The 22,748-nt window shown below is 41.5% G+C and overlaps 1 protein-coding gene across 1 annotated transcript in view; it reads left to right on the forward strand.

Moving 5' to 3' along the window:
- LOC141139992 (elongin-A-like) overlaps positions 1-22,748 on the forward strand; it is a 210,424-nt gene that overhangs the window by 30,542 nt on the left and 157,134 nt on the right. Inside the window, exon 3 of the mRNA XM_073626676.1 lies at positions 15,187-15,299. Coding sequence (XP_073482777.1) covers positions 15,187-15,299 — 113 coding nt within the window. The remainder of the gene's footprint in view (positions 1-15,186; positions 15,300-22,748) is intronic.

The raw sequence follows: 22,748 nt of genomic DNA on the forward strand, positions 1-22,748 counted from the left end.
CCCTATATCTATGTAACCGACCCAGTGCTGCCTCCTCTATAAGCTGTTCACATCTGCAGTCACATGCTCACCCCCTCTACATGCAATGCAAGATTAAAAGGTTCTGCATCATTTGATGACTGAAGAACCACCCACAAACTGTAGCTTTGTGGAGAAAAGCACAGTGCTGGAGCCTGTTGGAAGAGGAATAGGGCAAGCAATACAGCCTTTTCCTCCACCCCCTAGAAATAATGAGTATTTAACCCTTGCAGTGTGTTTGCACACTGCAAGGGTGAGTAGCCCTCTTTTTGGGGGCGAGGGGTTTATGAGAAATGGCCCTTGCTAAACAGGCTATTTCCCTAAACCTGTAGGTAAATAAGAGAACCAGAACCTTCACTGAGTGAAGAGTGGGTTTGATGATAAAGTTGGCAGAGCCTCCACCCAGAACATGGAATCTGTGAATAGAGGGGATTCCTATCCTGAGAAATTAAAGCGGGGGTCCACCTATCTATCGTTTTTTTTTTTTTTTTTTTTTGGAGTTCATTCACAAACTTTTCTTCTCATGATTATCTACTCACATGTTCTGTGTAATAAGTCCGCCTGTGTCCAATTTCGTTGTAAAGAATAACTTATAAAATTCACTGAAGGCGGTTTCCATCTTCATTGTGGGCATTTGAAGCCCACAAGTATGTATTTCCTGGATGCGGTGAATGCTGTGCTCCCAGCATTCACCGAGATGTTGTGATGATGCTGTTGCACAATGCATGCTGGGAAGCCTGAGACTAGCTCCCAGGGGACTGTGGGAGGTCTGGGAGAGGCTAGAAACACGCCTACTCCAATGGGAGGAAAACCAGGAAGTGCTAAGAAGATTAGAAAAAAAAGGTAATTACGGCGATTTAAATTTTTTTACACAGCATGTCAGCATCTAGGCAAGGAAGAGAATGCATAGAGATAATGTTCAAAATTTGGGTGGAACCCCGCTTTAACCAGTAATCTAGTCAAAGTATTTGGAAGCAGAAACACTACTGAAACCAGCATTAACCATAAGCCTATAAATGCACACCAGTATAGAAATAATACAAGCTTTGTGTAAGAAAAGATTAATAACAGTACATACATTTAATGTACGGACAGGGCAAAAGGCCCAATCTGAGACCTGACAGAATTGTGCACATATACCAGAGTCTGTGTATATATAGTAATTTTTAGAGATATCTCCAGATTCATGTTGCAGCAAAGTCCTATTGCATGGGAGCTTGAGGACGATGCTGTGTCTCTTTGTGTCAAAGACTTGGAAGACAAGCTCTATGGTGATGAAGAGATCCTCCAGTGATTACCCAACCAGCCTGGAATGCAGTCCTAGTTATCTGGTACTGTGCATGTGAGATAGTAATAGGACAGAGATACTCTGTCTGTCACGAGGATTCAGCAATACACTCAAGAAGCTATGGGCAGCTGCAGTTAAACTATTATACTTGTATAATAATCTCTTTTAGGGATGAGCTTCGAGTTCGAGTTGAACTCATGTTCGACTCGAACATTGGCTGTTAGGAAGTTCGCCGAACAGCGCACAATTTGGGGTGTTCGCGGCAAATTCGAATGCCGCGGAACACCCTTTAAAAGTCTATGGGAGAAATCAAAAGTGCTAATTTTAAAGGCTTATATGCAAGTTATTGTCATAAAAAGTGTTTGGGGACCTGGGTCTTGCCCTAGGGGACATGGATCAATGCAAAAAAAAAAGTTTTAAAAACGGCCGTTTTTTCAGGAACAATGATTTTAATAATGCTTAAAGTCAAACAATAAAAGTGTAATATCCCTTTAAATTTCGTAGCTGGGGGGTGTCTATAGTATGCCTTTAAAGGGGCGCATGTTTCCTGTGTTTAGAACAGTCTGACAGCAAAATTACATTTCGAAGGAAAAAACCCATTTAAAACTACTCGCGGCTATTGCATTGCCGACAATATACATAGAAGTTCATTGATAAAAACGGCATGGGAATTCCCCACAAGGGAACCCCGAACCAAAATTAAAAAAAAAATAATGACGTGGGAGTCCCCCTAAATTCCATACCAGGCCCTTCAGGTCTGGTATGGATATTAAGGGGAACCCCGGCCAAAATGTAAAAAAAAAATGACGTGGGGTTCCCCCTAAATTCCATACCAGACCATTCAGGTCTGGTATGGATTTTAAGGGGAACCCCGCGCCAAAAAAAAAAAAACGGCGTGGGGTCCCCCCAAAAATCCATACCAGACCCTTATCCAAGCACGCAACCTGGCAGGCCGCAGGAAAAGAGTGGGGGAACGAGAGTGCGCCCCTCCTCCTGAACCGTACCGGGCCACATGCCCTCAACATTGGGAGGGTGCTTTGGGGTAGCCCCCCAAAACACCTTGTCCCCATGTTGATGAGGACAAGGGCCTCATCCCCACAACCCTGGCCGGTGGTTGTGGGGGTCTGCGGACGGGGGGCTTATCGGAATCTGGAAGCCCCCTTTAACAAGGGGACCCCCAGATCCCGGCCCCCCCCTGTGTGAAATGGTAAGGGGGTACTTACCCTTACCATTTCACTAAAAAACTGTCAAAAATGTTAAAAATGACAAGAGACGGTTTTTGACAATTCCTTTATTTAAATGCTTCTTCTTTCTTCTTTCTTCCTTCATCTTCTTCTTCTGGTTCTTCCTCCGGCATTCTCGTCCAGCATCTCCTCCGCGGCGTCTTCTATCTTCTTCTCCTCGGGCCGCTCCGCACCCATGGCATGGGGGGAGGCTCCCGCTCTTCTCTTCATCTTCTTCTTCATCTTCTTCTCTACTTCTCTTCTTCATTTTCTTCTCCGGGCCGCTCCGCATCCATGCTGGCATGGAGGGAAGCTCCCGCTGTGTGACGGCGTCTCCTCGTCTGATGGTTCTTAAATAACGGGGGACGGGGCCACCCAGTAACCCCGCCCCCTCTGACGCACGGGACATGACGGGACTTCCCTGTGGCATTCCCCGTGACGTCACAGGGAAGTCCCGTCAAGTCACCGTGCCCCGCCCCCCGTTATTTAAGAACCGTCAGACGAGGAGACGCCGTCACACAGCGGGAGCCTCCCTCCATGCCATCATGGATGCGGAGCGGCCTGGAGAAGAAGATGGAGAAGAGAAGAAGATGAAGAAGAGAAGAGCGGGAGCCTCCCCCCATGCCATGGGTGCGGAGCGGCCCGAGGAGAAGAAGATAGAAGACGCCGCGGAGGAGATACTGGACGAGAACACCGGAGGAAGAACCAGAAGAAGAAGATGAAGGAAGATAGAAGGAAGATAGAAGAAAGAAGAAGCATTTAAATAAAGGAATTGTCAAAAACTGTCTCTTGTCATTTTTAACATTTTTGACAGTTTTTTAGTGAAATGGTAGGGGTAATTACCCCCTTACCATTTCACACGGGGGGCGGGATCTGGGGGTGCCCTTGTTAAAGGGGGCTTCCAGATTCCGATAAGCCCCCCGCCCGCAGACCCCCACAACCACTGGCCAGGGTTGTGGGGATGAGGCCCTTGTCCTCATCAACATGGGGACAAGGTGTTTTGGGGGGCTACCCCAAAGCACCCTCCCAATGTTGAGGGCATGTGGCCTGGTACGGTTCAGGAGGGGGGGGCCGCACTCTCGTCCCCCCCTCTTTTCCTGCGGCCTGCCAGGTTGCGTGCTCGGATAAGGGTCTGGTATGGATCTTTGGGGGACCCCACGCCGTTTTTTTTTTTTTTTTTTGGCGCGGGGTTCCCCTTAAAATCCATACCAGACCTGAAGGGTCTGGTATGGAATTTAGGGGGACTCCCACGTCTTCTTTTTTTTTTTTTTTTTTTATTTTGGTTCGGGGTTCCCCTGTTTTTATCAATGAACTTCTATGTGTATTGTCGGCAATGCAATAGCCGCGGGTAGTTTTAAATGGAATTTTTCCTTCGAAATGTCATTTTGCTGTCAGACTGTTCTAAACACGGGAAACATGCGCCCCTTTACAGGCATACTATAGACACCCCCAGCTACGAAATTTAAAGTGATATTACACTTTTATTGTTTGACTTTAAGCATTATTAAAATCACTGCTCCTGAAAAAAAGGGCCGTTTTTAAAACTTTTTTTTGCATTGATCCATGTCCCCTGGGGCAGGACCCAGGTCCCCAAACACTTTTTATGACAATAACTTGCATATAAGCCTTTAAAATTAGCACTTTTGATTTCTCCCATAGACTTTTAAAGGGTGTTCCGCGGCATTCGAATTTGCCGCGAACACCCCAAATTGTTCGCTGTTCGGCGAACTTGCGAACAGCCAATGTTCGAGTCGAACATGAGTTCGACTCGAACTCGAAGCTCATCCCTACCTGTAAGGAGGTGTATGACAGCCTCAGCCCAGGCTCCAACCAGACCAGGCCTCCTCAACGCATTGCATTCTACCCCAGAGCATGATCCCCATGTTTATGCTCCAGGGTAAATAAAATATGTTGGGGGCATGGCCTGGTTGACGCTCAGACTGAGGCTGTCATACACCTCCTTACAGGGTTTTCTTGTGATGTGCGACTTCCTTTTCTTGCTGCATCTCTACACTGGCAACACCCCAAATCTATCGCTCTACACCTTATCTCACTCCTTCACTCCCTTCCGTCATGCCAGGGTACTAGGTGTAATCCTAGACTCTGACCTGTGCTTTTGGCCCCAAAATCAATTGCTGTCAAAAGCTTGTAGGCTCCAGCTTTGGTACATCTCTAAAATGTGCTCCTTTTTAACTAATGAAACCACCAAGCTACTCATTCACTCCTTTATCTCTTGCCTTTACTATTGCAACTCCCTTCTCAAAGGCCTTCCTCTCCATAGGCCATCCCTTCTTCAGTCAATCATAAATGCTGCTGCCAGACTCAGCCACCTTACAAACCCTTCAGTGTCCGCCACCCCTCCCTGCCAATCCACCCACTAGCTTTCGATTGCCTAGCAAAAACTAACATCATCATCATACAAAGCCATTCACAACTCTGCCCTGAGATACATTACCTTTTCTAACTCTTGATGACTCCTCCCATGCTCCTCTTCAGGACTTCCCAGAGCTTCTCCTATCCTCTGGAACTCTCTACTTCAATCTGTCTGGCTATCTCCTACTCTGGCCACCTTTTTAGGCAATCCGTTAGAAATCAGCTCCTCATTTCAGGGAAGCTTATCACATCTCCAACTAACAACCTTTTTGTACCACTTGCCCCAGCCTATTAGATTGTAAGCTCTTATCAGCAGGGCACCCTTAACGCTTTTTTGTATTTTATTGTATAATAATAAAAACCAATGTCTTATTGGACGCTGCAATTTCTGGTAAACTTTTGGCAGTCATTTTGGTGTGGGACGCTATATAAAATAAGGTACCTGGGACATTCGTGTGTGCCTGGAGCAAGTGGTAGGTCATCCTGCTTGTTAGAAAGAAAGTGAATAGCGCAGGGAGAGGTTCCTGGTGAGTAGGGTCAGTGCAGAAACATCGCCTGATCTGTGGTAACATTCCAATATTCCAGACCAGCATGGCGGCGCTCCCCCTCATCAGAGTTCTAGTGCCTTTTCGGTATGCTACGGACTGCCACCCCTCCAGCAGAAGCTGTCCTTTCTTAATACAGACCCAAGCTTGGTCATACTGTAGAAATACTAACTGCTATATTGTGAAACTGTACAACCACCAACCGTTCTATTGCCCAGATAACGGTCCCTATAGAAACGTTATCTTTATTCATCGCTGCTAACCTAAATACCAGGGACGTGCGGTGAAGTCAGTGGCTGGTGAGGCACTGGCTAGTATCAGAGCCAGATACACACAGGTTACATACGCCGCAATTGTTTGAGCGAGAGCAATAATTGTAGCACTAGACCTCTTCTATAATTCTAAACATGTAATCTGTAAAAAAAAAAATAAATAAAAAAAACTTAAAGTGTCGCCTATGGAGATTTTTAAGTACTTAAGTTTGGCGCCATGCCACGAGTGTGTACAATTTTAAAGCGTGACATGTTGGGTATCTATTTACTTGGCGTAACCTCATCTTTTATTTAATACAAAAAAATCGGGTTATCTTTAGTGTGTGTGTATATGTGTGTGTGTGTGTATATATATATATATATATATATATATATATATATATATATATATATATATATATATATATATATATATATATATATATTATATTCATGAAACAGTTTTTTCCCACAAAATGGCGTTTGAAAAATTGCTGCGCAAATATTGTGTAACATAAAAAATTGCAGCAACCACCATTTTATTCCTTAGGATGTCTGCTAAAACAATATATATGTTTGGGGGTTCAGTGTAATTTTCTAGCAAAAAAAGAAGATTATTACATGTAGGAGAGAAGTGTCAGAATTGGCCTGGGGGGGGGGTTAATTACCATAAGTAATATACAAATAATTATTATATTGTTTTTAAGGTACCGTCATTTACTATATTTTCAAAAACTGTACTCAAGCAGGTGGCTTAACAGACAAATTACTGAAGGTTGAAGTTCTAACTTTAAAACCAGTTATTTCACAGTAAATAGATAAAAAAATAAATTATGTTATAACATAATATATCATTTAGCTTTATTATAACAGTACATTTTAAACAGCAGCAGATTCTCATTCTCCCTCTTAAATGTGTGAGAAAAACATGGGATTGTGGGAAAATCTTATACCCATAACTCCATGTATTTCCTTGTAGTTAAGAGGGCTGGGCTGGAAGGGAGCATTTGTCGTTTTTAGACACATTCCCCTTCTATGACACTGCAGTGAGAGGCGTGCCTCCACTGCAGCATTTTTATTGGACAGTTGGGGCTAATGGTAGTTTAACATTGGTCCAAGACTCCAAGCTGTCCAATGAGCTCCGTGCCTCTGGCTAAAAGTGAGGAGAAGCACTGTGAGCTCATCCTTCATCTGCTGCAAACAGCATGTGCCAGCTTGTATTTAAACTGGCCGCTCTGTATGTAGCTTCTGACAGGCTGTGCAAGGAGCCTCATATCTCTGGAACCATAGGTCGTTTTTTACCAGTGGAGGGGTAGGACTTGGGCTACCTACCCCCCAAATTTGGGGTCTCTGTGACCTCAGGTCGCCGAGTTATAACCCTCAAAGCTCGATTTTTATTTAATCTTTTTTTATTTATTTTTTAAGGCCTCATGCACACTGGACGTTTTTGGACGTTTTTACAGCAGCTGTTTTTGGCTTCAGATGTTTTTTTCTACAGTCAATAAACTCCCCATCATGTTATCCTATGTGTCCATGCACACACAGGCTGTTATCCGTGGGTTCTGAGAGGAGTTTTTCAGGTGCTTTCAGCTGTATAAATGCTCAAACGTGGCTCACCATTTTTTTTTTGACATTTTTGATCCATTGAAAAAAAAAAAAAGGGGTTAACGTGGAAAAAGGCCTTTGCAAAAACGTTGAAAAACTCACTGCAAAGCTACTGGCTTTTTTTCTAACGTTATTTTAAGTGTGCGTGAGGCCTTAATGTTCATGGCAGATGAGGCTCTGCCTCCCCTAACTGCACGTCCCTGCTAAATACGATATACAAGATAAATGACATCATTCAAGACTGTGTGACTTTTCACGGACTGGGTTCTCCAGCTGTAGGCCACCTACATGCAGCTGAGAGCTGGAATCGCACACAGCAGACAGTGACTCAGACCGGGCAACTGGTCTGATCGCCATCTGAATGAGCCCTCGTAATCTGAAGTAGGGATGACATGGAACACTAGGTTAGAGCATTCAGTATGTGACCTGCAATGAGCAGCAACTGGACTGATTAATTTTTTACAAGTAACTTGTTGGGTTTCACGTGAGGTTGTACAGATAATACTGTTCAGCCAGTGACTCTGATCATTATTTTCTATGCTCTGAACAAAAGCTGATTGAGACGATAAAGAATTATGTCCCTGGCTGAAGGTTTAAAGAAAACTAAATTTTTTTAGATTCTGTGACCAGAAACCCTGAAATAATTTACAACTAGCGCACAACCTGGAACTATACTGTAAATCTTCAACAATTGTTTTACAACATATCTATCTTTGTTCAATCTAGCAGCTTGGCAAATGCTGGTGTTAGTACCCTTATAGGCCTTTGAGCCTCATGGAATAATCCATGCATTTTTCTGGCTATTGTCATAAATATCTTAATCTAACTTGGCATCAGCCTCCTGTATCCTGCACCCTCTATGCAGACGTACTCCGAGTGGAAGAAGGGGTAACACTCAATGCAAATTGGAATTCTTTTACTTTCCACAGTGCTAACCATTTAATTTTTTTTTTTTTTTTTTTAAACCGCCTTCCCCTTCTTTGGTCCAGCTTGGTGACCCAGCTGTATTGTTTCATTTTAGTGGCTAAAAGTAAGGCCACCATCCTGGCCATGCTGTCTGGCAGGAGGGCTTGGTTTGCAAAACATTTGGTAGGTAAAATCAGTATTAGGACTGTGCATTTAGCAGTTTGTCTTTAAAGATGAAATTTAGGTATGGCTTTTCTGCATAGTTACATTGGTCCTATGTATGCATGTGTCATACCTGGTTGATCCCTGTGGAGGCTTACAGGTCCCATGCTTGGCATGGGCACCATTCATAGAGCAACTTGCACTTTCTCCTTGTCAAAAGAAGTTTGAGTATACAATATTATAAAGATACATAAAGTAAGTTTACAAGGATCTATAAAGTAAGCTCATTGTTTTACAGTAGGGTTTATATAGGTAAATATCATGAAATTTCAAATATTAAACATTGGGTTCACGTAAACCTAAATTAAAGATATATATCATTTCCTTAGTTACTTTTGTAGGTATTTAAATGATTTATACCTACTATACATATTGTTTACAGGTAGAGTGTATATAGGTCAAATAAATTCTGATAATGAGCTTTAATCGTAAGGTGGAGAAAAGGAAAGAGAAAGAAGAAAAAGGGTAGAAAGGCAGAGGTATGGTCCACAAGGTTGTCCCGCTCGTCAGTTTATTATTCTTTTTTAGTTCTTTTTGAAGCCTTAGAATGGGTATCTCTGTAAGTCATTTAATCTGCTACCATGCCAACAGGACAGAGTCATTGAAATTTGACAGGAACTGTTGTTTTATCCAAGGATGCCAAAGTTTTTCAAATTTTGGAATTTGATTTTGATCGATGGCTATCATCTTAGCATGGGACATTGTATTATTCATTCTGTGAATTGTTTCTGCTAGTACCAATGTAGGAGATTTCCATGCCTTGGCCACTGTTTGTTTTGCAGCCGTTATTAGTTGGATCATAAGTTTGAATTGAGAGAGTGTTAACCATTCCGGTTTTAGATTAGGTAAAGTTTTATATATGGATCTGGTTGTATTATTTTTTAAAATATTTTAGATGCAATCACGAAGACTTCCTTCCAGAAGGTTTGGATTACTGGGCACGTCCACCATATGTGTAAATGTGTGCCTATTTCTGGGCATCCTCGAAAACAAAGAGCTGAGGTATTAGGTGAATATTTTGCCACTCTAGCGGGTACAAGGTACCAGCGAGTTAGGACTTTATAATTTGTCTCCAGTGCTAAGATGTTGGGTGAAGATGACTTAGATGTGAGCCATATGTTAGACCAGTCCGTGTCTTCTAAAGTTCATCCCAGGTCCTCCTCCCACCTCTGAACGTAAGAGGGTCTATTAAGATTTACTACTCCATAAAATTGATTATAAAGTGATGAAATTGTACCTTTAGCAAATGGATCTTTTGTACAGATTGATTCAAAAATGGATAATTGGGATAATGGTGTATCCTCCTTTAGGAATGGTGTATAGAAATTTTTAATTTGGAGATATCTAAATATCTCAGCGTTTGGTAGATCATATTTTTCTCTAAGCGATGGGAATGAAAGGAATGATTTAGATGCTATGAAGTCATTTAGTGTCTGAATGCCTGATGTTGTCCAAGCTTTAAAAGAATTTGGGTAGATCCATGCTGGATAAAAGGCCGGATTTCTGATAAAAGAAAGGAGAGGATTGTGTGGAGATTGTAACTGATATTTGGTTTTTAGTTTATCCCAGAGAAATAAGAAGTGTTAAGTTATGGGATTATGAATTTTAAAGCGGTCTTTAGGATCAAGCCATAACAAGTTTGATATTAATAGAGGGTCATTTTCTGAAGCCTCTATAAATACCCATAATGGGATTTCCTGTTTTGCATGGTATTTGGACAGACTGGCCAAATGTGCTGCTCTGTAGTAGTTAGTAAAATTAGGGTATCCCAGGCCTCCTTTTATTTTTGGGAAGATGTAGTGTGTGTATAGGTATACGTGGTTTAGAAGAGCCCCATATAAACCGAAGTTGCTCTTTTTTGTACTATTCTCAAAAAATAGGAAGGAATTGGAATAGGGAGGACTCTGAATAGATAAAGCAATTTGGGTAGAATAGTCATTTTGATTGCATTAATCTTTCCTATCCAGGATAAAGGAAGTTGCGACCATTGTTTTATTAGATTTGTGATCTGTCTTAATACAGGAGGATAATTGGTTGAGAATAAGTCAGAATGAGATGCTGTTAAATGAATTCCAAGATATGGGATTGATTTTTCTGCCCATGTGAATGGGAGTGCAGCTTTAGCCGGGATCAATTCCATGTTTGTGAGCGAAATATTAAGCACTAGGCATTTCTTAGGATTAATCATAAGGCCGGATAGGGCTGCAAATCCATCAAGAGCTGGTATTAAGTTAGGACCAGAGACCTGTGGTGATGATAGAAAAAGTAATATATCGTCTGCAAATATACATAATTTGTGTGTAATACCTCCTACTTCAATGCCAGTTATAGTTTGGTTTGGCTTTGGGTTTATTATATAATGCTTTGATCCATGTTAAAAAGTGGGGTCCAAAACCCCATTTTTGTAATGAATATTGCATATATTGCCAGGATACTGTATCAAATGCCCTCTTAATATCGAGAGATAGAAAACATAAAGGGATTTTCCGTTTTTTAGCAATATGTGCCAATAACACTGCCCTGCGTATATTATTGCCTGCCTGTCTATTTGGCATGAAGCCTACTTGATCTCTATGTATTAATTTTCCTATAATGCTATTGAGGCGTTTTGCTATTATTTTTGCTAATAATTTAATATCAAGGTTTAACAGAGAGAGAGGCCGATAATTCACACAGGAAGTATCATCAGAAAGGGGTTTTGGATCATACAAACAATTGCCATTAATGTTTCTTGCCGAAAAGAATGTCCTTCTAGAAGTTTGTTAAAAGTTTCAGTGAGAATGGGAGAGAGTATTTCTGAGAATGTTTTATAGTATAAAGCCGAGTAGCCATCTGGGCCTGGTCTTTTGTTAAGTTTTAGGTCTTTTATGGCGTTAGCAACTTCATCTATAGTTATAGGCTCATCCAAACTGCTTTTTTGATTCTGAGACAACTCAGGTAAGGTTATTTTTGAGAAGGATTCAGCCTCTGTAGGATTAAATTCATTGTTTGTCTTGTATAAAGTTGCGAGGTGTGAGTGAAATTTATGGACTATTTTAACTGGATTACAAGTATAAACATTTTTTGATAATTTCAAACGTATTGGTTTGAAAGATTTGTTAGTTGAATTTAATGCCCGTGCCAAATATGTGCCTGGTTTGTTTGTATTCATGTAGAAATTGTGTTTGGAGCATTTGAGGGATTTATCAACTGACTCAGTGAGAAATAGATCGTATTCCAATCTAGATTTTTCCAGATGAGATTTTGTACTCTGAGATGGATTATCTTGGAATGATATGTAGGCTGCATTAAAATTGAGTTCTAGTTTTTTTGCTAGATTTTTGCGTTCCGGTTTAAATAGTGCCATTTGTCTTTGTATTGTACCACGCAAGACAGGCTTATGAGCTTCCCACAGTGTTATTGGGGAAATGTCTGTTGTATTATTAATTAATATGTATTCCTTTAAAGCGTGTTCAATGGCCATCTGATGTAGTGGGTGTTTGAGCATTATGTCCGGTAAGTACCACGTTGGGTCATGCGCTTTTGGTATGGCTGAGGCTATAGTAGTGTATACTGCATTATGGTCAGACCACGGAATCGGAATTATATCTGATGCAATAATTTCTGGTATTCCTATTGTTAGAAAAATATGATCTATTCTGGTGAAGGTTTGATGAGGGTGCGAGAAATAAGTGAATTTCTTTTTCATTGGGTTACTTTCTCTCCACGAATCTACCAGATTGTATTTGGAAAGAAGTTGAGGAAAAGGTAATCTAGAGGTTATTTTAGATGGTGTAAAAGGTGATTTTATCTAGAAATGGGAGGAGGGCCTGGTTCGAATCCCCACATATTATCACTGTTCCTATTTTGTGTGTATTAATCACTTGTAATATATGTGAGAGGAATGGTGTAGGTTGTTTGTTAGGAGCATAGTAGGAAATCACCGTGATTGCTGTATCCATTATATAACCCATGAGTGTCAGGTATCTACCTTCTGGGTCTTTAATTTCTGATAAGGTGAATGGTGTGGATCGGTGAAATGCAATTAGAGTACCCCTTTGTTTGGTACAGGCAGAAGTCGTGTACATTTGTTGATAAAAAGGAGAAATATATTTTGGAGTAGAATCTTTGGTGAAGTGTGTTTCTTGGAGGCATACTATGTGAGCCTTCTTGTTATGGAAAGTACGGAAGGCTTTGGTCCTTTTTTTGAGGGACATTTATTCCCTGAACATTCAGGGAAAGTATATTCAGTGGTGCCATGGTAACAGATCAAATAGTTTTGACTTACTTTTTGTTATGCAGAGCTGACTGCGCAGATCAACCTGTGTGGACTGAAGAGATGAAAAGATAGGAAAGAAACCAGTGAATTCTGGAATAAAGAGTAAACAAAAAACATATGAGATTAGATGATACATTGTATAAATTATTTTTTGCAAGTAATCACAATTTACCCGTGAAAGAGAATAAATATCTCTCTCAGGGGAATAAGTGCCTTCGTCACACTCCCACATAATATGGTTGGGAGAATGAGGAGGGCTAATGGGGGTACACGGATCTTCCGCTTACAGGAGAGAAGTGCTATGTCAAAAGACATCAAAATGATGATTCATTAATTGTAGTGCAGAATATAGTTTTTGTTGAAATTATTTATTCCAGGGTGGTTGTATATGGTTAGTTTTGCCCTAGGCTAAATAATCCAGTTAGAAAGGTACTGTTAATAACTTTGGTATTGATGAAGATGGTTTGAATTATTTTGGGATTTTAACCCTTTTAGAGTAAACAATTACATATTTTATTCATATGTAACTGTTTAGATATATTAACTCATAAAATTGAGGTTGTATTGCTTCAGATTAGAATAAACAAAAACATAGTTCTAGGAACTAGTTAGGTAATAATATATTTGTTTTAAGAAAAGAAAGAAAAAGCTTCCATTACTTCTGGATTATTGAACATATTTGTCCTAAAAAGTAATAAATCTATTGTTATTACCTGAAAATATATAACTGAACAAGAATTTCCTTGTTTCACTTATATATTCTAAGGCTATATGAATCAGAAGTAATAAGAAATATAACTGGAATGTAACATGATCCCACACAGTGTGTGACTATCAGAATGCAGTTACATTCAGTTATAAATACAGGTTTTTTTATAGAGAACAATCTCTTAGTATAATAAATAAAGAGATATCAGGAATTAGGATGTCAGTCCATTGAATCTTCTTGGTCCATGGATGATGTGGCATAACGGCCTCTTTTGTGAGAATGATGATTCCCATTTTGTTCTGAAATTTTCTGGGTGCTGCCTGAAGGTGAAGATGACGCCATTCTTCTGGGTGTGGGAGTGTTGCTGCTTGTGGGTTCTGTCAGATTTAATTTTAAAAGGGTTTGTTGTAGTTCATCTGCTGATCTGCTTCTGTAAATTGTACCTTGGTAGTTAAATCTGACTGAAAAGGGGAAGCCCCATTGATACATAATGTTGTGGCGTTGCAGTTCCATTAGTTGGGGTTTCATGGATCGTCTTTTAGTAATAGTAAGTTGGGATAGGTCAGCAAAAATTTGATAATTGTGTCCTTGAAAATTAAGTTCCTTTTTTTTCTCTTGCAGCAATTGGTATTTGTTCTTTCGTTCTGTAATAATGAAATTTTGTGATTATATCACGTGGGGGTCCATCTTTCTTTTTGGCTGTGAGGGCTCTGTGTACTCTGTCCAGTTCTAAACGTTCAATAGGGATATCTGGCTTTAGTTCTTGTAATAGAGCAGTAATAGTAGATTGCAGGTCTGTCACAGTTTCAGGTATTCCCCTTATGCGCAAGTTTGAACGTCTGGCTCTATTTTCGTAATCTTCAAGCTCAGTTTGAAGTATTAAATGCTCTTTTTTTTAATTGTTTCAATTCTGTTATATTTTCTTGGGTTGTAATTTCAATTTCATCCATTTTTATTTCTAAGGCTGCGGTGCGGTTTCCCAGCTCTCTTATTTCTTTGGTTAGGCTGTTTGTTATTTGGTCTGAGGTTTGTTTTAAAGCCTTATGAAGCATCTTTTCAAATTGTAATAATATTACTGGGGATGCTGAGGAGGCTTGTGGAGAAGTTTGTGAGAGGATTTGTTCTGTATCTGACTCAAATGGAGAGTCTTGCTGTGACATTTTCTGTCTGTGAGAGCGCCCTGATGCTGTATATTGTGAGGTGACTGGAGCTGCTTTAGTTGCAGTGAGTGCCTGTGAGCTCTTTGTGAGGTGATTTTTATTTCTGTCACGGCTTCCTCCCAGTACCACTTTTTCCTGCCCAAAGTTTCACAGTTTGTTCCCTGGGGCAAAAAGGTTCAAATGGATACCTTTTGAGCCTGCAGGCTCCGCTTTGTCCTTCCCTTCTCTCCTCAGCAGTGTGGAGCTCTAACAATGCATGTCTGCCCTGCTAGACTCCGCGCATGCACCCTCAACTTGCACTTTCTCAATCAATGCAAAGCATTTTCTGATTGGAGGAGGTGGAAAGGCAGAGTGGCAAAATTACCTCTATCTAATCAGTGAATACCCTGAATTAATTGAAAAAAATTTAAGGAGTTCTGTGAATGGTGCCTGTGCCAAGTGAATGACCCTTTGAGATTACCATGTAGTCGCTAGGCTTTGAACCAGCAAGATAGTGGCAATCACTGTAGTAGTATATAGTGATTTCCAGCTTTCACAGAATCTGCCAGGTATACTGTTATACCCTGTTAATGCTTTTACCCTCATCTGAATTGCACAGGCTAACTTTTTTTTTTTCAATTTACATAAGGAAACCGGAGTAGGCAAAACCGTAAATGGCTTCCGAAAACATACTGAAGTAGGAGATTTTGCTAAATCGATTGTTCATCAGTGGAAGAAGTTGGTTCCTGAGGTTATTGAAAAGTAAGTTATTTGGCCTAAAACAGAATGTATACGGTAATTTGGTTTAAATATAGTTTAGAGGGGTTTGATCCTATGCTGGGTTTTATTGCTGTTTATGTAAATTTCCCCAGCAAGGATTGAGTCATAATATCCTAAGGGCAAATTTATACTGCAGTGCATGATGTGTGATGCTCTATTTTGCACAAAATGCCCCAACACTACCTTTTTTTTTTTTTTTTTTTTTTTGTACATGGAGTTGTGTTAACAGCCCATACGATGCAATGTGCTGCTATGCTTGTGTGTATGACAGTGCATAATGTTCATTATCCCAACATGTTCTAAACCTTCCCTGCTCTATGCAAACCTAACAAAGCAAGTTGTAGACTACATTTGCAAAGGAAACTGCTATATTGTTTAAATTACATTTAGGCAGGTCCTACACAGAGCAAATTTTTCTTTCCCACAATTGCAGATTACAGCAAAGAAATTCGCTTGATTCCCCCATCAACAGTTTTGATGCAGGAATCCCTCCTCCTGGGCCATTGTCTTCTCAAGTAACTGCTGGGAGAAGACGGTGGTTATTGCTGGTGGCTATAGCAGCCGCTAGCGATAAGTGCAGGTAAAACGATCAACTTGGTACATTCAGCCTGCCCATGCATATGGTTTGAATCTTGGCCGGTTCTGTAGGAACCGATTCGAACCATGTATGGCCTGCCTTACTTTACATACAACTAACATTGTATCGCATTTGTGCTTCGTTGGGCCTGTTGTGCTTACTTTATTAGGTGTAGGGGAATTTTTTCTTTCTACTGGATTTATCTGGTACTTCAAAACATAGTTTTGAAACATTGTTAGTCTCACTTTGCTTGTCTTCAAAGATGCATAATACAAGAGTATTTGTGTTTATGGATATTGCTGTCGATATCCTGAACTTCTTTGCTCAAGTTTCTAAATTGAAATACCACTAGATATGTTTTTAGGGACCATAAGGGTCCTTTCACACGGGACGGATCCGTGCCCCGTGAATATCTGCTTGTTCAGCGGGGATCGCTCCGTGGATCCCCGCTGAGCAGGCAGATGACAGGTCCGGCACTGCACACTGTGCAGCGGCGGACCTGTCAGAGTGCCGCTCTCCCCTATGGGGGATCGGATGATGACGGACCGTAGAGTCCATCGTCGCCCAATCCGATCCGAATACGGATGGAAAAGTAGGTTTTTCCTCCGATACACTTTTTCGGATTGGAGCAGGTCGGATGTCAACGGACATGTCACCGCTGACATCCGTTGCTCCATAGAGGTCCAGGTCCACCTAAAAAACTGACAGGCAGACCTGAACGGATCGTTCATGTGAAAGAGGCCTTAGGCTCCATTCAGACATTTGTGAGTGCTTTTGAGACTCTTATTAGAAATCGCACTGCACTGAATCGCATGGTGTTGCAGCACAATTATGCACCATACAGTTTAGCGCTCTCGATCGCTTTACGGCTGCCATTGCGTGGGGGTTCCATTAAAATTTATGGCACCTCTGTGCATCTGCTAGAGTGCAGCATGATTTCGCCACTTGCAGAGATGTGAAACTCCATTTAAGTGTTGTTAAACCCAAACACAAACATTTTATTACATCTATGGGATGGCTGCATTAATTTTCCTTTATTAGGCTTTCTATCTTCTACAGTAAAACCTTGGATTGCAAGCAGAATTTGTTCCGAAAACTTGCTTGCTAATCCAAAGAACTTGTATATCAAAACTAAATTTCCCCATAAGAAATAATGGGAACTCAAATGATTAATTCCACAAACATTTATTCATAAGTCCTTCTTCAGTTTATAGTCCATATAAAGAAGTTGTGTAACCATAAAATGTCCATCCATAAATGGCAGCCTCCACAGGGGGATTAAAAAGAGAAGAGAGGCGCCTCTAAGTGTAGCAATATGGTTACATTTAATGAAGGTGCAACATTTAGCAACTCACATGTTTGATTAAAAGAGGCACATCTAAGTATGCAGGCATCTGGGGTAAAGCTGTCCCCATAGACCATCCTCCACACTGCCGGATCTCACTGCTTTCAGTCTGCAATCGTGATCGGGAAACGAGGCTTGACGTGCTTGTGGAGCGCAGCATTGATGGGATTTCGTCGATGGCGGTGTGGAGAATGGTCTATGTGGACAGCTTTCCCCCTTATGCCTGCATACTTAGATGTGTCTGTTTTAATTATCAACCATGTGAGTTGCTAAATGTTGCACCTTCATTAAATGTAACGATATTGCTACACTTAGAAGTGCCTCTCTTCTCTTTTATACCCAGTTGTGACATGACGCTACTTGTATATCAAGACATTGCTTGTTTATCAAGTCAAAATTTATTAAAACATTTTGCTTGTCTTGCAAAACGCTCTCAAACCAAGGTTTTTTTATTTTCATCTGATGATCCAAGTAGTAAGTGTTGTGTTTTTTTTTCAAAAGAACAAACACTCCAGCATAAAGTTTTCGTTACAAAGATGAGACAAACCATTTAACACTAGCAGGGGTGCTTATAATGAACAGCTTTTAATTATGTAAAACCTTTTATCCCCCCCCCCCCAAAAAAAAAACCCTGTTTGTTGTAACTGCTTATAAAGTATTAGGTGGGGTTTGGCTTCAATTTGTTAGTGTATCCAGATCCCCTCCCCCCAGACTGATGATGCTGCTGTCCAAAGGTGCCCCCTGTGCTCATTCATCCAGAGTTGGGACACTCTCTAATACAGGAGGCGTATCACTGACCAGATCACCAGGTGAAAACGGAGGGGAAAAAAGCCTAAGTACAGAAACTAATGCAGCCACCACATCCAATGAACCATAAGCTGCAATATGTTACATTTTTGGGTTTAATATCGCTTTAACAGTGTCATTGTTTAAAGCTGAATTCCAGGAATTCTGCTCCTTGGTGTAAAAAAGAAAAAAAAAAGTGCATGCACATTTAGTCAAGTCTAAGGAGGTGCATGACACCCCCTGGACTTCTCTTTTATTTGCATCTGACAAGTTTATGGCTCTGCCAAGGATACACTCAGGGCTGTGAGAGGAGAGAAGCACACACGCTATTCCCGTCCCTCTCCTCTGCTGCCTATTTACAGAAGCCTTGTATTTCACATGTAGCAGGCATGTTGTAATGCAATTTCTCCTTTTGACCACAAGATGGAGACAGAGAGATGTTGACTGGTCCTTCCAGAAAAACTCAGACCCAGAGCATACAGGGAAAAGGGGGAGTTTCAGGGAGCGCTGAGGGGACAGAAGCAAGGGAAGTACTGAGGTAAAAGAAAGAGAGTGCTGACAGGAGACAGAGGAGAGGCGATAGCTTAAAAGAGAGGGAGATACCAAGGCTCAAAAAGTCCTTTGCTGGGACACAGTGACACGTAACAGTGAGGAGAGGAGGAGTGTTTGAGGGGAAGGAACTTAAGCCGTGTACACGCGACCGGACTTTTCCACTGGACTGGTCCGACGGGACAAATCCATCAGACAATCCGACCCTGTGTGGGCTTCATCGGACCTTCAGCTGACTTTTTCTGTCAAAAATCGGACAGACTTTAGATTTAGAACATGTTTCAAATCTTTACGACGGACTCGAGTCCGGTCGAAAAATCTGTTCGTCTGTATGCTAGTCTGATGGACAAAAAAAGGATGCAAGGGCAGCTATTGGCTACTGGCTATGAACTTCCTTATTGTAGTCCCTTCGTACGTCATAATGTTCAAACCAACGGACTTTCGACCAGACTTTAGTCAGTTTGTGTGTGGGCAAGTCCGATCGTTCGAAAGTCCGTCGTAACTGCATTGTAAGTCCGTTGAAAGTCCGTCTGAAAGACCGTTGGACCTTTGTTGCTAAATAGTCGGCTCGTGTGTACACGGCATTAGTTGCCGGAGTGAGGAGAGAGACACACTCTGACACCAGGGGACTGTGTGCCCCAATAGAGGAGGAGTGATATCCTGAAGCCCAGGAAAAGGAGAGATGTGAGAAACTCTGAGAGGGATTTTTGGAGCTGAGGGGGAGAGCGAGACACTCACTGACACCAGAGCGTGTGTGACCTATTAACCACATGCTGACCGGGCCATAGCCGAAAGACTGCTACAGCACGGTCAGTTTATTCTGGGAGGGCATCCATGGACGTCCTCACAGAATCGCGCCCCCTGGACCTGGCGTGTCATGAACTGGTTAAAGGGCCAATGACAGCGGCCCTTTACCATGTGGTTGATCCATTCAATGATGGAGCAATTACTTGTCAACAAACCGGAGCTTGTCCGGTGCAGCTCCTCCCCTCTCCTCGCACCGATCGCTACAGTGTGCGAGTAAAGGAGAGAGCCGGGTTCAGCAGCGCTGTGGGCTGTCTCTGGAGTGCTCACAGTGCTGACTCATGCTGGCTCATTCATGCTCATCCATGCCTCATCTGTGCTCATCCATGCCACAGCAGTGCTCATCCTTGCCACAGCCATGCCACATCAGTTCTCATCCATGCTGCATCCTTGCCACTACAGTGCCCATCAGTGTCTCACAAAAGTGTAATAGGTAGTCAAATTAGATTTGAAATGTATGTCTCTGATGGTGCTCCCTGCATGCTGGACCTCTGTATGTGGCTAGGCTGTGGAAAAGCCTCCCACGTGGTATTGCCATACTCGGGAGGAGTAGCAGAATATATTTTGGGGTGTCATTTTTCCTCTGTACATGCTATGTGTTAGAAATCTCTTATAAATGGACAATTTTCTGTTAAAAAAATAAATAAATGCGTTTTCATTTACTTTCCACGTTTTCCAACTTTTCCAAAAACTTGTGGAAAAAAATGACCCGTTCTAAAGACTCATTATGCCTTAGAGCCCATTCACACAGGGGCAATACGACTTCCAGCGCGACTTTGGGAGGCAACTTGGACACGACTTGAGTATGAATCACAGCACGACTTGGGGCAATTTACAACACAACTTAAAGTCGCCTCCAGGACAGAGAACATAACAAGTGACCAATCAGAGCTTATCAGCTGTGTGTGAGAAGGTGGGGGCTGGCTGTTTAGTGGAGTAAATTATTTTCTGTTTCCTTTCTGCTTCCTGTAAAGTTGCCTCAATATGAACAGTGATCAGACTTGGAGGCAACTTCCATTGAAATCAATGGGTACAAGTCGCCTTCTAGTCGGATTGAAGTAGTACAGGAACCTTTTCTGAAGTCGGAGTGACTGCAGTAGTGTGGCATTAAGACGGATCCATTCACTTACGTTGATTTTTTTCATGTAGCACGACTTGAGCCCACTAGGGACGACTTGAAGTCGGATCCAAAGTTGCCCTTGTGTGAACGGGCTCTTATAGAATATACGTTGGGGTGTTTTACTTTCCAAAATGGGGTCATTTTGTGGACATTTCCATTGTCCTGGTGCTCCAGGGCCTTCAAAAGTGTAAGAAGTAGCCAAAAAATGAAATGTGTCATTTATGTCCCTAGAACGCCTGACGTTGCTCCCTGCATGTTGGTCCTCTGTATGTGGCTAGGCTGTGTAAAAGTCTCACACGTGTGGTATCGCCATACTCAAGAAGAATAGTAGAATGTGTTTTGGGGTATAATTTGTGGTATGCATATGCTGTATGAGAGAAATAACCTGTTAATGACAATTCTGTGGAGAAAAAAAAAAATCTTCCTATTACAAAGAATTGTGGGAAAAAATTACAACTTCAAAAAACTCACAATGCTTCTTACTAAATACCGTGGAATGTCTACTTTCCAAAAGGGGTCATTTGGGGGGTATTTGTACTTTCCTGGCTTGTTGGTGTCTCAAGAAATGAGAGAGGCCCTGATACACTGATTTGGGTTATTTTTACCAAAGATATGTGGCAGTATAAATTTTGCCCAAAATTTATAAAGAAAAATGACTAATTTGCTAAATTTTATAACCGAAACAAAGAATTCTTTCTTCTTTCTTCTTTCTTTCTTTCTTCTTTCGTTCTTCTTTCTTCTTCTTTCTTCTTCTTTCTTCTTCTTTCTTCTTTTTTTTTCTTCTTTCTTCTCTTCTTCTTTCTTCTTCTTTCTTCTTTCTTCTTTCTTCCTTTCTTCTTTCTTCTTTCTTCTTCTTCTTTCTTCTTTCTTCTTTCTTTCTTCTTCTTTCTTCTTTCTTCTTTCTTCTTTCTTCTTTCTTCTTTCTTCTTTCTTCTTTCTTCTTTCTTCTTTCTTCTTTCTTCTTTCTTCTTTCTTCTTTCTTCTTTCTTCTTTTTTCTTCTTTTCAAATTTTCCGGCCTTTTTTTTTCATTTATAGAGCAAAAAAATAAAAAAAAAACCACAGTGGTCATCAATACCACCAAAAGAAAGCTCTATTTGTGTGGAAAAAAAGGACAAAAAATACATATGGGTAGCATGTTGCCTGACTGAGTAATTGTCATCAAAATGTGAGAGCACTGAAAGCTGAAAATTGGTCTGGTTAGGAAGGGGGTTTAAGTGCCCAGTGGTCAAGTGATTAAGGAGGGGAGAGCTGTCTGAGGAGAGCAGGCTGAGGTACCAGGCTAAAGGGGGAAGAGAGAGACACACACTGACACCAGAGAGAGTGTGTGACCTATTATAGAGAGAGAAATCCAAGCCTTGCCAGAGACTGCTGAGAGAGAGAGTGTTGTGTGGTGGTAGAGATGAGCTTTCTGTTCGGGTCGAACATTGGCTGTTCACCCGTTAGTCAAAAACCAAACATTATGGGCCGTTTGTGCCGAATTCGAGTGGCGTGTAACTGCCCATAATGCACTGCGGGAGCGCAGTGCATTGCTGTATGATTGGCCAGGAGCATGCACCATGACCTGCATGCTTTGGGCAATCACAGCGCCCTCAGCTATGAGAGCCATAATTGGCCGAAGGCAGGGTGCCTTTTGCCAATCATGGCTCAGGGGGACCAAGTTCACGCCCCACACTATATAAGGCCGCCTGCACGTCGGCCTCATGTAGTGTGTCGTTGGCGTGGACGGAGAGAGAGTGTGATTTAGATTGAGCAGGCAGATTATCAGTTAGTCCGTTCCTAGTTCGCTTTCTCTCTTTCTCTTTCTCTCTCTCTCTCTTTCTCTCTCTCTCTCTCTCTTTCTTTCTCTCTCTCTCTCTCTCTCTCTCTCTCTCTCTCTCTCTCTCTTTCTCTCTCTCTTTCTCTCTCTCTTTCTCTCTCTCTTTCTCTCTCTCTTTCTCTCTCTCTTTCTCTCTCTCTTTCTCTCTCTCTTTCTCTCTCTTTCTCTTTCTCTCTCTTTCTCTTTCTCTCTCTTTCTCTTTCTCTCTCTTCTCTTTCTCTCTCTTTCTCTTCTCTTTCTCTTTCTCTCTCTTTCTCTTTCTCTCTCTTTCTCTTTCTCTCTCTTTCTCTTTCTCTCTCTTTCTCTTTCTCTCTCTTCTCTTTCTCTCTTCTTTCTCTCTCTTTCTCTTTCTCTCTTTCTCTCTTTCTCTCTTTCTCTTTCTCTCTCTCTCTTTCTCTCTCTCTCTCTTTCTCTCTCTCTTTCTCTCTCTCTT

This window comes from Aquarana catesbeiana, linkage group LG04 (genome assembly GCF_042186555.1).
Source record: "Aquarana catesbeiana isolate 2022-GZ linkage group LG04, ASM4218655v1, whole genome shotgun sequence".
Taxonomy (NCBI): Eukaryota; Metazoa; Chordata; class Amphibia; order Anura; family Ranidae; genus Aquarana; species Aquarana catesbeiana.